This window comes from Thalassophryne amazonica, chromosome 2 (assembly GCF_902500255.1).
Source record: "Thalassophryne amazonica chromosome 2, fThaAma1.1, whole genome shotgun sequence".
In the NCBI taxonomy this organism is placed as follows: Eukaryota; Metazoa; Chordata; class Actinopteri; order Batrachoidiformes; family Batrachoididae; genus Thalassophryne; species Thalassophryne amazonica.
The window spans coordinates 39,320,391-39,334,602 of NC_047104.1; the positions used below are offsets into that span (position 1 = coordinate 39,320,391).

The following is a 14,212-nucleotide window of genomic DNA, read 5'->3' on the forward strand; positions in this document are numbered from 1 at the left end:
GATGCTCCTTTTATACCCAATCATGACACTCACAATTAGTGTCCTCAGTTCCCATATGCTTATTGAGTGTTGTTAGAAGGAAAGGTGATGTAACACAGTGGTAAACGTACCGGTGTGCCAGATTTTTTGTAACGTGTTGCAGGCATCCATTTCAAAATGAGCAAAGATTTGCACAAAAACAATAAAGTTTATCAGCTTGAACATTAAATATCTTGTCTTTGTGGTGTATTCAATTGAATATAGGTTGAAGAGGATTTGCAAATCATTGTATTCTGTTTTTATTTACATTTCACACAACGTCCCAACGTCATTGGAATTGAGGTTGTAAGATGCAAGCCTAGATTTGATGTTTTATTTACTTTAGAGTGGTTTCTTGTTGCATTTTGGAAATGCAAAAATGCACTCCTTCCTCAAAACAGTACATGTATGCAATTTTTGGGGCGCCCCTGTGAAAAAAATCAAATCAATCAAATCTTGATTGATGAAAAATGGCAGGTCTTGGAAAAAAGCATAGACTTTATAAAGAAAATATAGCACTCTCTCCCTCTCTTTGTCTGTCTCTCTCAATTCAATTTAAATGGAGCTTTATTGGCATGGGAAACATACATTTACATTGTCAAAGCAAGTGTTGGAACAATAAAAATTAAGTCTTCTCTCCCTCTCTCTGTCTCTGTCTCTCCCTCTCCCTGTAACTCTCTGTCTCTCTCAATTTTCAGTTTCAGCAGAGCTTTATTGACATGGGAAACTTACATTTACATTGTCAAAGCAGGTGTTACGTAGAGCAAAAAATAAAAATTAAGTCCTCTCACGTGCACCCTCTCTCTCTGTCTGTCTGTCATGGCCTCTCTGTCTCCAGGAAATTACCTCTTCAGAATGCTGAAACATGCAAATGCCACAAAACCACAAATAAAAGTACTTAATTTACTCATGTTTGAAGTCCAACTGAGTAAATGGTTGGAATCCTTCCTCCCGTTAAAAGTCAGAGCGACCAGCATTTGTGCTCTTGCTGAAACTGTAGACGCCCTCCCCCCAAGGCACCCCTCCCCCACACAACAGCAGAGGACAGCAACCAGACTTTCAGCACACACACAGACAGGTCCTGGATTGGAAAACTTTCCAGGTTGTATCACAAAATTCCGATCTGTGAATTACGTTGGTATTGGAAGCCGATACAGATATTTGACTGGATCAGCCCCATCACTAAGTCAATGTGTTGTTTGACATTGTAATTGTAACATCTTCAGCGTGTTGGTTTTTTCCCTCAACAATAGGACTTTGTGGGGGCTTCTTGTTTATAGTTTGTCTTCACATAGTCGCCTTCTAATTGTTACAGTACTCACGTTACACTTTCTTCAATCACCCTGGAGCTGATCATTGGCTGAATCTTTGCCATTCTGGCTGTTCTTCAATCCATTGGAATCATGGTTTTCAGTTTTCTTCCACATCTTTCTGGTTTTGTTGGCATTTTAAAGCACTTGAGATCATTTTTAGCTGAGCAGCCTATCATCATCTGCACTTTTTTTTAGATGTTTTCCCCTCTCCAATCAACTTTTTACTTAAAGTACACTGTTCTTCTGAACAATTTCTGGAATGACCCATTTTAGTCAGACTTTCATAGGGAAATGCACGACAACCAGCATGTACAACATTTGCTACCTGCGTCCTTAAATAAGGGCCATTGGTAAGGGTGTAATAAGGGTCATGGAAAGAAAAATGCAGACACTGCAATTTTTTTGAACAGCCTAATATTCCTTTTCTTCACTTTCTGTAAAGTAATTCATTTAACACATTTTTTCTGCATGTTTTGATTTGGAATAGAATATGCAGTGTTCCTAATGCATTTGTGTGTATGGAAATAAAAGAATTTTGAGCTTTACTCACTTTTTTAAACACACTGCTATCATTTTGAACTATATACGCATTAGGGATGTCCCGATCAGGTTTTTTTGCCCCGATTCTGAGTCATCTGATTTTGAGTATCTGCCGATACCGAGTCCCGATCTGATACTTTAAAAAACTGAATGAACAATGAACAAATGCTAAATATATAATATTGTCATTTTAATGACCTTATTTTTATTATTTATCACTTAAACAGTGCACTTCTCCTTGAGGTAGCTCGAACAATCAAGTAATAATCTACCAGACTTAAAAATTGTACAAATTTCCATGTTATTTTATTTGTCTAAAAATAAATGTCCAAGGTTACTTATGTTAAACAAGAAATTATCAAATCTGAAATAACAGGTGGTTTTACAGATGAAAGGTTTCTAAAGAACCATTTATTGATTTAGCTATTTTAATTACAAGTGTTCTAAACTTTTTTTAAACAGTAATCAGAAATTTTGAGGTAACAAACAACAACAACAAAAAACATTTCCAAGGATTTTTCTTCAGAAAACTGCTCTATAAATGAGCAGATCAGTGGATTCTGCACCGATCTGTTTTGTATAGATTAGTGCTTTCTACACTAATCTGTTTTGTACAGATCAGTGGTTTCTGCCACTAGTCTTCCGTGTTTTGGCCCGACACATCGTTACTATTAGACAGAGCGAAGCTACATCACAGCTCAGAGCATCGAAAGTTGGATTGGGTTGAACTTATATTTTTTCTTTTGTTCAATTAAAAAAAAAAGATTGGGTTGAACTTTGACCACGTCAGCCTACCGACAAGCGGCAATGCGCGCTCCCGTCAGAAGCGTTGCTTTAGCTCAGCTTTTGACACGACGCTGATGCCTCTAAAAAGCAACGCGTGTCATTGAAAATAATGCTTTTTACACCGATTCTTGATGTCTGTGACGCCTGTCATGCCTCTGACGCTTCCGACGTGTGAAAGGCCCATTAAGCTGCAATAATGAGCTTGAAATAGCGCTGATCAAAATAATGAGGATAAGATCTATATCGGATTCCTGATCGGGATGCAACATCTGATTTCGATCATGTTGTGTGGGCCGCTGAAGAGGAGGTACTGCTGGCCCACCACCACCAGATGGCGCCCTGCTTGGAGTGCGGGCTCCAAGCACGAGAGGGCATCGGAGCCGCTGGAGGTGACAGCTGTCTTCTATCAACACCAGCTGTCACCCATCACCACCACTATAAAGACCGGACTGCAACTCCACCTCCTCACCGAGAAATCTTCTACCATACAGGTAATTTTCTCTGCTGACTTAAATTCGAGTATTAGTCTGATCTCTTTTTGCAGCCGTTTTCCTGGGACGGATACCCTGTCTGCGGAGTTGGCGTTTGGTGTGGACTGCAACGGCTTCGCCTCACACCTCACCCAGATAAGTGGTTATCTCAGGAGCTGCAAGAGTGTGTGATTGGAGGTGGAGGTTCTCCCTCCTTAACTTAACACAGACTGTGGGATTACTGAGTGTGCAGACTCACACTCATCCAGAACTGTTTCTGTTTTCTGCCAGCAGTACCGGGTCTGACTGCTGAAGACAGTGGCCACCTGGGGCGCAGGGCTTGGCGGCTCTGGTGTTCTTCAGGTCCGTTGGTGGTGAGGCTTGTGTGGGTTCCGGCTTTTCTCTCACCGGACGTCTCCTATCTTCGAGCCTGCCACACGTCACCTTTTTGTTGGATTGATATAACACATATTTGTATCTGTCTGTATTACGTTGTGCACCTTCACAACATTAAATTGTTACTTTTTGGCTATTCCATTGTCCCTTCATTAACGCCCCCTGTTGTGGGTCCGTGTCACGACACTTCCCCAACAGATCAAGTCTGAAACCATGTGATCGGGCCCGATTTCCGATCACGTGATCGGATCGGGACATCCCTAATACGCATACACATATATATAAATAAACATTACACACACACACATATGTATATGTGTGTGTGTGTGTATATATATATATATATATATATATATATATATATATATATATATATATATATATACACACACACACACACACACATTGGGGGAGTCATCTTTCAAAAACACAGGAACAAAGTGCTCACCAGTATCTGTGTGACTTGTATGGCGTGGGGAATCACCACTCTGAGATCGGTCTTGTGGCTCATTGGTGGAACAGTAAGAGAAGGAGTTGATTTGGATTTGATGATCTTTCCCATGTTGCTTCTATCGGGTGAATTTACAAAACCGTTGACTGGAAAGATTTGAGAAATACAAAGAAACATGGTGACCACAGACAAAGATGACTGACTCATTGATGAAGTAGTCACATGACTGTTTAGAGGCTCTGAGGCCCAATGGCTAATAATCCCTGTGAACAGGACACCAGTCCAACGCAGGTTAGAGCCACTTCACACATAATGTGAAAAACAATCCACGAATAAAAATGAAATGGGGAGCCATGAACCATCCGCCTGCTGTCGTGAGGAATGCACGTTTGGACAGGGGTGCAAGAAATCGCTGCGAGCACATGGAAAGTCGTGCAAACAGCAGCAGAGCAAAAAATTAATAAAACACCACAATTTATAATACTTAATTCCTATTATAAAGAATGGATGTAGACACCGCCTAGATTTACACAAGGAAGTAATGAAATGATGTGGATTACTGTTCTCTCTTTCATGTTTTACATGAATTACCTGATGCACTCTAGCTGGTCGGCTCCCATGTCATGAAGAGTCGGGCTCTCGCGTCGTGAACACATCAGCAGTGATCCGCTACCAATGTGATATGTGTTTTCATTTTTACAATGTGGGGAAATCCCGCAGTGAGACGCGCCTCGCAGGGGCATCCCGTGGGGTGATTTTCTGCATGGCACAATATTCAGCAGCTTTTTGGTGCGCTGACGCGATGGTCAGCTAAAGCAATATGTTTTAATTTATTCCCACATGAGGACAGCAAGCCAACATCTGCACGTCACGCTGTAGTTATGCGACTTAATATCCTACAAGCAACTGCAGATATTCCTGAGCTGCAACTTCCGAGCACAGATATTTGAAATGCTGCAGGCTGCAGGGGGACACGCCCACCTCTGTCAGTGGACCTCGGCAGACCTCACAGAAAAAAAGGCTTACTCTCTGCTGCTTTGTTCTGTGATTTTAATCTCATGTTTGTATTATTATGTTTGTCCTGCAGCTGTCTGATGTCTGCATTGTAATGTAACACCTTGCCTGCACAGTCACATCCAGCTGCCAGTCACTCGGCGGTCAGCTGACATGCGCCGTATGTCCACAGCAAAGCGATCACACAAGAATGAGTTCACGCCTTCACCCTTATGTGTTCACCCACTCTTTTTGTCTGTCATGTAAACTGCAATTTACATGGCGGAAGTGAAATCAGCCGGCTGGCTTCACACCGTGCCACACGCTCAGACACTGGCCAGTCCTCACAAGAGTGTGAGGACCCAAACGCACATGTGCACTTCATGTGGCACTTAGACACTTTTCACAGACAGGTCAAATGTGATCACCTGCTGTCTACTATCGTACCAGGTGCGCAAATAGCCCTGCCTTTTCTAAGTGTGCAGCGAGCGGTGTTGGATGTTCATGTGTGACACCTGGAATTTGGCTGACACCTGCAGAGAGGGGGATTGTATGAGCACGCGCAGGGCATTCGCTGTCTTTCAGCCACTTGTGTGTGTGAATGTTGTGGCGACAGGAGTACAAGGTATTTGAGGCGGCTCAGATTTTTCACGAATGGCATGCAATTACTCCTTTGTGCGCTAATTGGCTTCAATTGTATTATGTGTGAAGGGGCCCTTACTGCGCCAGCAAAGGCAGGTACCCATTCCCTGCTGGCTGTGCTGGGATGATGCAGATAAAGTGTCTTGTGACATATGTCACACAAGGTCCAATCTGGATTCCCGTTTACTGTATGACACATCCACTATGCCGGTTTACATTTTGTGAGACACGCCCCCCACCTGTGTGGCAGAGATAAAGGAGAGTTCACATATGTCGCTGAAAGAGGGTCTGGCCAGCAGTAGCTCCTTTTCCTGTTCATTTAAAGTGAAGAGCACGGATTAGAGAGATAAAGCGGTCGCATCTCCTCCACTCTCCCTTATCTCTGTTCTCCGCCTTTAACCTTCAAGTCCATACTTCACCAGACTGTGAATTCCTCAAATTATACTGGATACTGGATCTATTGGACTACTATTGGATTAACCATGGAATTGATCAGCTGGTCTCTAAACGCTATTGACACCATCTTTTCTACAAGAAGGTCAGGACCGGGGGATCCTACCTGCCCAGATGGAAAGTATCCTGCGGGCTATGTTCTCGACTCCTCGGGATTGTGGCGTGTTTGCATGCTTTGCGCCATTCTCTGTGGAGAACGCTGAGGATTTATTCATATTTGGTCTTATGGTAGCAGGGCTGGTACTTTCTGGCTTATGTGCTGCCCTGATCAACCGGAAAATTGGCAAGACGGCGGCATCAAGAACCACAGCCCCTCGCTTGTCCGTCATGATTAACGAGTTAGGTAAGGCAATGCATTCTCAGACTGCGATGACTGTTGTGTGTTGGGGGGTTTGGCTGGATGTTTTTGTGTTGTTTTCTTTTCTTTGCTCTCCAGGTGGTATGCAAACTGGTTTTTGTCTGTGGAGAAGGTGCTGGCAGAAGAATCCTTCACCCTCATCAACATTATTGGCTGCACTTGTGGAGGATGTCCACATGCAGGCCTAATGACTCGCAGCACCTGTGGATGATGCTCACGTGCAGACTTAAGGACTTTCAGCTGAAGCAGATAATTAGATGGCGTTCTGCATTTAAGCCATGAGTGGTTTGAGCAGAATTGCCGGGAACTCGACCTTGTGACGTTCGTTTGTGAGACGCTGAGGACCGCGCCTGGGTTTGACACATCGTGCCTGTGAAGGAGGACGGGTGAGGGACACATGCTGTCAGCACACATCAGAGGTGATTGATTGTCTGAATAAGTGTTAATAGTAATTTGGTATTTTGTTACGCAGTATATTTGAACATTGATGAGAATTGTGCAGCTCGCTTCTCTCGGCCGTGGCGTGCGGACTGATGATCCTCCACCTGTTGTGAGAAGCTGCTCATTTACATAAAGCTTAAAGTCAGACCTGAATGTGTTGCTGATAGCGTGTGCCTTTGAAGGATATTAGTTGTAGCTGTTGACTTACCTCACCTCTTCTATCCTTCACAGAGTCAGTTTGTCGTGTCCACCTGGGGGGTGTTTGGCGGTGAATTTGAGTCCAGAAGCGCCGGGCTTCGATCCCTTTGGGCGCTGGAGAGCGCGCCGTCCTTCACTCCGCCAGACAAGCTATATATTATGTTGTACACAATTATTGAACGGAAAGGGAAATAAACGTTTTGTTTTTGGAACCGCTTTCTGGTTATTTAGCGCTGGGTTCAGTCAGACACAGGTCCGCTCCTCAACCCGCGTCGGCACATAACAATGACTCTTGAACTCAGACGCAAACTGGATGACATCTTGGAGCAGATGTGCGCCCTGCAGATGAAGATGAAGATTTCGGAGGCCGGGGAATATTCTTAATTCATAATTGGGATTTGGTTGTTCAAGTGAAGCTGTAAAAAGTGTTTTTCACTGCTCAAACCACAACACGGCAGGCTTATCAGCCTGAAGGACAAATTGCCGTGCTGGTTTCCTCCAGAGGAATGTCTTTGGCCTTGGTAAACATTTGGCTGTTTCTTATCTCAACTCACAAAGACAATAAACTGTTTCACAGGACTGAAGCATGCTCCACTCCCTCTCCCCACCCACCTCCTACCCCCATCACACACACCCCCACTCTAGCTTCTGCTCACGTCTTCCCTTCCCTTCTGTGAGGGCGGCGCGGTTTTAGCTGCGGCAGGCCCCTGTTCTCCCCTCAAGCTGATGGTGGCGCGACTCAGGGTTGCTGCGAGACCTTCACCCACTTACCTCAATTCGGATAACGGACTTCTTCAAATTTAGTGCAAATAAACAATGTCAAATGTGTATGTCCTGTCTTTAATTCTGATGTGTGCCATTATTACGGTAAACAAGTAATAATTGTGGACTATTTGCCGTCTGAGGTAATTGGAGTGTAAACATAATTTCTCCACTGTGAGATCAATAAAGTATATCTCAATAATAGTTAAAAAAAATATTTCACCAAAGACCTGTAGGTTTAGGAATACTGGTTAAAAAAAAGTAAATATATTCTCATTGGTTAAAGCAGGACACTGACAACAGTTCTTAGAGATTTGTTTCCTCAAACTGTTTACCACCAGACCCTTAACAGAGAAAGAAAGATCATTTATTATACAAGCAATATGAATGAATAATTAATTTTTCCTGTTTTTGATGTGACATAATAGTAATGAGGTTAGTCAGTTAAAGATCCCAAGAATAATAACAAAACACAGATAGCATAAAGCGGAAAGTAAAATGACCAGATTCAGTTGCTTGATTGCAGTTCAATTCCTGTTCCCATTATGTATAATTTCTCTTCAATGCCTGTCTTTTGGACAGGGTTTATATGAGGCCCATAAATATTTGGACATAAGCAAAGCCGTTATTTCAGCTTGCTACCATTATCGGAAAGAACACCATAAATACAAGTTTAAAAATCAGATTTGCAGCTTTGATTTTGGGGCAGTTATGTCAAAATCAATGCATCCACACATCACACTTATGAAGCCAAAGTAATTTGGCAAACAGACAAAAATCAGAAATGTAACTCATTTCTAAGACTTTTTTTTTTCCTGTGCTGTTCCTTTTCTTACTGCCTGAATTCTGAACTTCAGATGTTTGTTTGTTTTTGTTTTGTTTTTTACCTGGACTCCTTAGTTCCTGTTTGTTACTGGGATGTTTTGAATTCAGTTTTAAGTGCAACTACAACAGAAAAAAGGAAAAAAAAACCTCAACAAGCGAGTGTTCAGCATGTAAATGCTGACTTAACTCAGCTGCAGAACTTTTTATCTGCTTATTTGTAAACTTAATGGCATATATACTGTATTAGTCTTAAATTTACCAACTAAGACATTTACTAAGGGCCCCTGTCCATATTGAATTTTTTTTTCCTGAGCAGCAGCTTCTTTTTTCTGTTGCTGTAAGTGAGAACAGAGCGCATGCGGCCACGTAGAAAAACGTACAGTGTCCAATGTCTTTTTTTCCAGAACGCTCCTGTTTTTTCAGCAGCCACTGCAAGCACTTTAAGTAGAAAATCTCTGAACCTTTCAGAAAGTTTCTGTGTCATCACTGCCATGCTTTTCAGCCAACCAATCAGAGAAAAACTTGCCACCCTCACAGAAGGAGGTTTCTTTTTTCCCCCATCTGTGTCTACAGTCGTCTGATTTGTCATCTCAAAAGAAAGAATAGAAAAAAAAACTCTGTCATAGCAGATTGGACAGACTATGATCCTGCTGAGGGTGAGTGCTTTTATTGCCAAACACATTTTAAAGATGCCCATTAGCTGCTTATTGGTGTCATAGAAAGAAATCCCATGAGCAGCATTCCTTTTTGTTTTAAAGTGCTGGGATGAGGCACTTTTCAGCACCGTCTCACCTCTTAAAAAAAAGTAGACATACCTGTATTAATCTGTCCTAATACATTTACTGAGTAACAAATAACAAAAGTATAGTATAGTTTCTCAGACTGTATCAGAAACAAATGTGAGAACTGACCAATTCAGAAATTCTACATCTAATCCTGCTGCAGGTTTGATTGTTTTATATAAATGCAACCAAGCAATAAAGGGGCGATGGAGGCACAGACCTGTGTTGGGAGGTTTTTGAGGCGAGTTGATGTTCCTGTGCAGGTTTGTGCACGGCGATGAAAGGATCCTGCTGTCCTTCAGAGCTGTTGTGGCTACAGTTAAAACCTGGGACGTCATAACTCCTCCTCCTGCAATGGAGCCACAGGCCATACTACCTGGATTTACATGCAGGAGTTGCTGTGAAAGGCGTGCTGGCTACAGAAAAAGTAACACAGAGGAGTCAAAAAATGGTCCTGAATTAGTGATCAGTAGGATTGTTATTTCACATCTTGTATATTCTTTAAATCTTTATTAATGTCAGTAAGTCAGCAGTGTTTTCACGTGTTTGTTTGTTAACAAGATTGGCAGAAAGAACCCAAGATACGAGGTCTGTCAATAAAGTAACGGTCCTTTTTATTTTTTTCAAAAACTATATGGATTTCATTCATATGTTTTTACATCAGACATGCTTGAACCCTCGTGCGCATGCGTGAGTTTTTCCACGCCTGTCGGTGACGTCATTTGCCTGTGAGCACGCCTTGGGAAGGAGTGGTCCCGCCCCCTCGTCGGATTTTCATTGTCTGGAAATGGCGGAATGAAAAGGACTTTTTTTCCTCAGAATTTTTTCAGAAGCTGTTAGAAACTGGCACCTGGAAACCATTCAAAAAATTTATCTGGCTTTCGGTGAAAATTTTACGGGCTTCACAGACAATAAGGACTGTTATTACAGCTTTAAGGACCCCTTTAAGGACGCTCGGCACACCGTGCTCCGAGCTGCGACGACGCGGCACAAGCCACCGGACCATTTCTAAACGGATGGCTCTGTGGATACGAGACCGCCGTGTGCTCTTTCTCTGGTTATCACAAGAGCTGGACATCAGCCATTTTCCGGCAGATTTCACTTTTAACAAGAGATTTTGTCATGGAAAGCCGCGCGGAGGCTTCGTGTGTAAAGACCGATTCACTGATGAAGCGAGACAAAGGAACACCTCCGTTTTGGCGTGTTAGAGTTTGGACATGCCTATCTCGGCTTTCAGTGCTTACCAGTCCAGTAAGTATCAGAGAAATTGTGGAGAGCTGGACATGTCCAAACAAGAGACTTCTTTTCACAGAAGTACGTCAAGGCCACCAGTCTTCAACAGGCTTCTTCTTCAGCCAAACTGCCTTATTCACATTCTTATAATGGACATCCCGCAGATTAGTTAGGTGATGCTCTTTCTGTAGTTATTGATCAAGTTGACCTATTTTCCCCCAAAATAATGGGTGTAGGTCACCAGTGTTCTACAGCCTTCTAGGTGTCCACAATGCATCACTGACATCAGAATAAGGAACATTTCTATTTCCATTTAAGGGAAAATATACACTCACCGGCCATGTTATTAGGTACGCCTGTTCTATTGTTTGTTAACACTAATAGCTAATGAGCCAATCACATGGCAGCAACTCAGTGCATTTAGGCATCTCGACATGGAGAAGACATATTGCTGAAGTTCACACTGAGCATGAGAATGGGGGAAAAAAGGGGGAGCCCCTGACTGTGCAAGTTCTCCTACTTAGAAAGATGAGAGAGGTCTGTAATTTTCATCATAGGTACACTTCAACTATGAGAGACAAATTGAGGAAAAAATCCAGGAAATTACATTGTAGGATTTTTAAAGAATTTATTTGTAAATTATGGTGGAAAATAAGTATTTGGTCAATTAAAAAAGTTCACCTCAATACTTTGTAACATAATCTTTGTTGGCAGTGACAGAGGTCAAACATTTCCTGTAAGTCTTCACCAGGTTTGCACACACTGTAGCTGGTATTTTGGCTCATTCCTCCATGCAGATCTCCTCTAGAGCAGTGATGATTTGGGGCTGTCGGTGGGCAACATGGACTTTCAACTCCCTCAACAAATTCTCTATGGGGTTGAGGTCTGGAGACTGGCTCGGCCACTCCAGGACCTTGAAATGCTTTTTATGGAGCCACTCCTTCGTTGCCTGAGCGGTGTGTTTTGGATCATTGTCATGCTGAAAGACCCAGCCACGTTGCATCTTCAATGCTCTCACTGATGGAAGGAGGTTTTGGCTTAAAATCTCATAATACATAGCCATGTTCATTCTTCCCTTAACACGGATCAGTCGTCCTGTCCCCTTTGCAGAAAAACAGCCCCAAAGCATGATGTTTCCACGCCCATGCTTCACAGTAGATATGGTGTTCTTGGAATGCAACTCAGCATTCTTCTTCCTCCAAACACGACAAGTTGAGTTTTTACTAAAAAGTTCTATTTTGGTTTCATCTGACCACATGATATTCTCCCAGTCTTCTTCTGAATCATCCATATGCTCTCTGGCAAACTTCAGACGGGCCTGGACATGTACTGGCTTAAGCAGGGGGACACGCCTGGCACTGCAGGATTTGAGTCCCTCTCTGTGGAGTGTGTAGCCTTTGTTACTTTGGTCCCAGCTCTCTGCAGGTCATTCATCAGGTCCCTCCGTGTAGTTCTGGGATTTTTGTTCATCATTCTCATGATCATTTTGACCACATGGGATGAGATCTTGTGTGGAGCCCCAGATCGAGGGAAATTATCAATGGTCTTGTATGTCTTCCATTTTCTTACAGTTGATCCCACAGTTGATTTATTCAAACCAACCTGCTTGACTATTATAGATTCACTCTTCCCAGCTGCAGGTCTACAATGTTCTTCCTGGTGTCCTTTGACAGCTCTTTGGTCTTGGTCATGGTTGAGTTTGAAGTCTGACTGTTTGAGGCTGTGGACAGGCGTCTTTTATACAGATAACAAGTTCAAACAGATGCCATTAATACAGGTAACAGGTGTTGTATGGCTGGGGGGCCTGGCTGCCTTTTTGTTTCTGTCGTTTGTTTTTCCTTCCAGGTGGCTTGCATTTGGGACTGAGTGGCTGTGTAGCTGAGTTTATCAGGACCTCACCCTGATCACCTGAGGCTGATCACCTGCGGCTCGTCAGGACTCACAGCTGTGGTGCATCTACATGGATTGGAACATGGTGGCATTTAAGACTGGAGTACACAGTGTGTATTTGCCAGAGACTCGACCTTGTGACCAGACGGGTGAGATCATCGTCTCGAGAGCCATCTCATCATCAGTGGATGCAGAAAACGTCCAGGTTTGATGCATGGTCTGTGAAAGAGGAGGGGGTGAGGTCTCACGCTCGTCAGCACACTTCCTGAGGTACGTTAGATTTTGTGACTAACATTTATACAGTCAGTAAATATGGTGTCCCTCACACCTTATTATATTGAGCTGTATGTAGTCGTTTAATCAGCTTCCACTGCTGTGGAGTTTTGTGAACTGGATGTTCCATGCCTGCAGGGTGGGAAGCTGATTAGTAATTAAGCCAGGAAGTGTTTGCTGTTTGTACACCTTTGAGCGTTCTCTCTGTGTGTTGAGTGTGGACTCACATAATGATTCCTTCTTTCACAGACTCGGTTTGTCGCGGCCACCTGGGGGGTGTCGGCGGGGTCCTTGGGTCCGAACCAGTTCTGGCTCCGGACCGTTAGCGCTGCTGGGAGCGCACCGCAGTCCACCACGCCAGACCGCGCACTTTTATATTTTTCACAGCACTGTTATGTTCATTAAACTCTGTTATCCTTTGTACCGTGCTCTGCTTATTTTATACTGGGTCCTTCAAACGCTGGTCGGCTCTCCGGGCTGCGTCCGACACATAACAGTAGTCCCTGGCCAAACATCGCGGACCCAGCGGTAGCAGAGACGGTAACGCGCCGGGAAGGCGGCAGCAGACGTTCAGAAGTTATCCGGATCAGTTGCGGGTGCTCTCCGCCCGGATGGTGCGCGTTGGAGAACCCATTACTGAATACTGATTTGAGCGCTCATGCAGCCGTGTTCCTGTGTGTGCCTTATCCGAGGGTCGTGGTGGAGTGTGACTGGCGACGGCTTCGCGTCACGCTCCGACCGGATAAGAGGTTTAAACGGGAGCTGCAAGAGTGTGTCTGGAATGGGTGAACGCGCACGGCGGAACTCTGTGGCACGGGTCGCGGTGCTTCCTGTGTTACAGTCGTAGCCCCGTTTCCCCGGGTAATGATAACTACTGCGTCTGTTGTGTCAGCTCCGGTGTTATTTAGTTAAATCACATTTTTGGTTGTGTGTTACACAGAGCTGCGCACAGAAAGGCAGCATGAGTTTGTTTTCTCAGTTACCAAAGGGGTTTTTTCATTTTTAGCACTTTGGCTCCCTCTTTTGGTGACTGAGTCACATTACCGTCAAGCTCTTAAGTTGGAACAGGTGTGTTCCATTTGTTTGAGCTTGACGGTATAAATCACTTATTAGTTTTGTGTGTGTTCATTTTGTGTGGGTGTTTTTTGAGTTGGTTTTTGTGTGGGGTTTTTATTTGTACACTATTTAGTGTCTGGGGTCGTGACCCTGCAGTTCTGTCTGAAAAAAAAAAAAAAAAAAAAAGGACCCAAGCAACTTTATGTTAGTCTGTTAGTCTTTCTTTTTATTTCTTTCAGTTTCACCTCCCAGGGTTTGATGGGACGGTCCCCTGGGGGGTCATGGGGGGGTAATTGGGTTGTTTTTTCTTTTTTCTTTTTTTGTTTTTGTTT

The 14,212-nt window shown here is 43.5% G+C and overlaps 1 protein-coding gene across 1 annotated transcript in view; it reads right to left on the minus strand.

Moving 5' to 3' along the window:
• Positions 1 to 14,212, minus strand: part of LOC117503559 (myocyte-specific enhancer factor 2A-like) — a 120,667-nt gene that overhangs the window by 29,231 nt on the left and 77,224 nt on the right. Inside the window, exons 6-7 of the mRNA XM_034162821.1 lie at positions 9,649 to 9,844; positions 3,972 to 4,120 (exon numbers count right to left, since the gene is read on the minus strand). Of these exons, the coding sequence (XP_034018712.1) occupies positions 3,972 to 4,120; positions 9,649 to 9,844 (345 nt within the window). The remainder of the gene's footprint in view (positions 1 to 3,971; positions 4,121 to 9,648; positions 9,845 to 14,212) is intronic.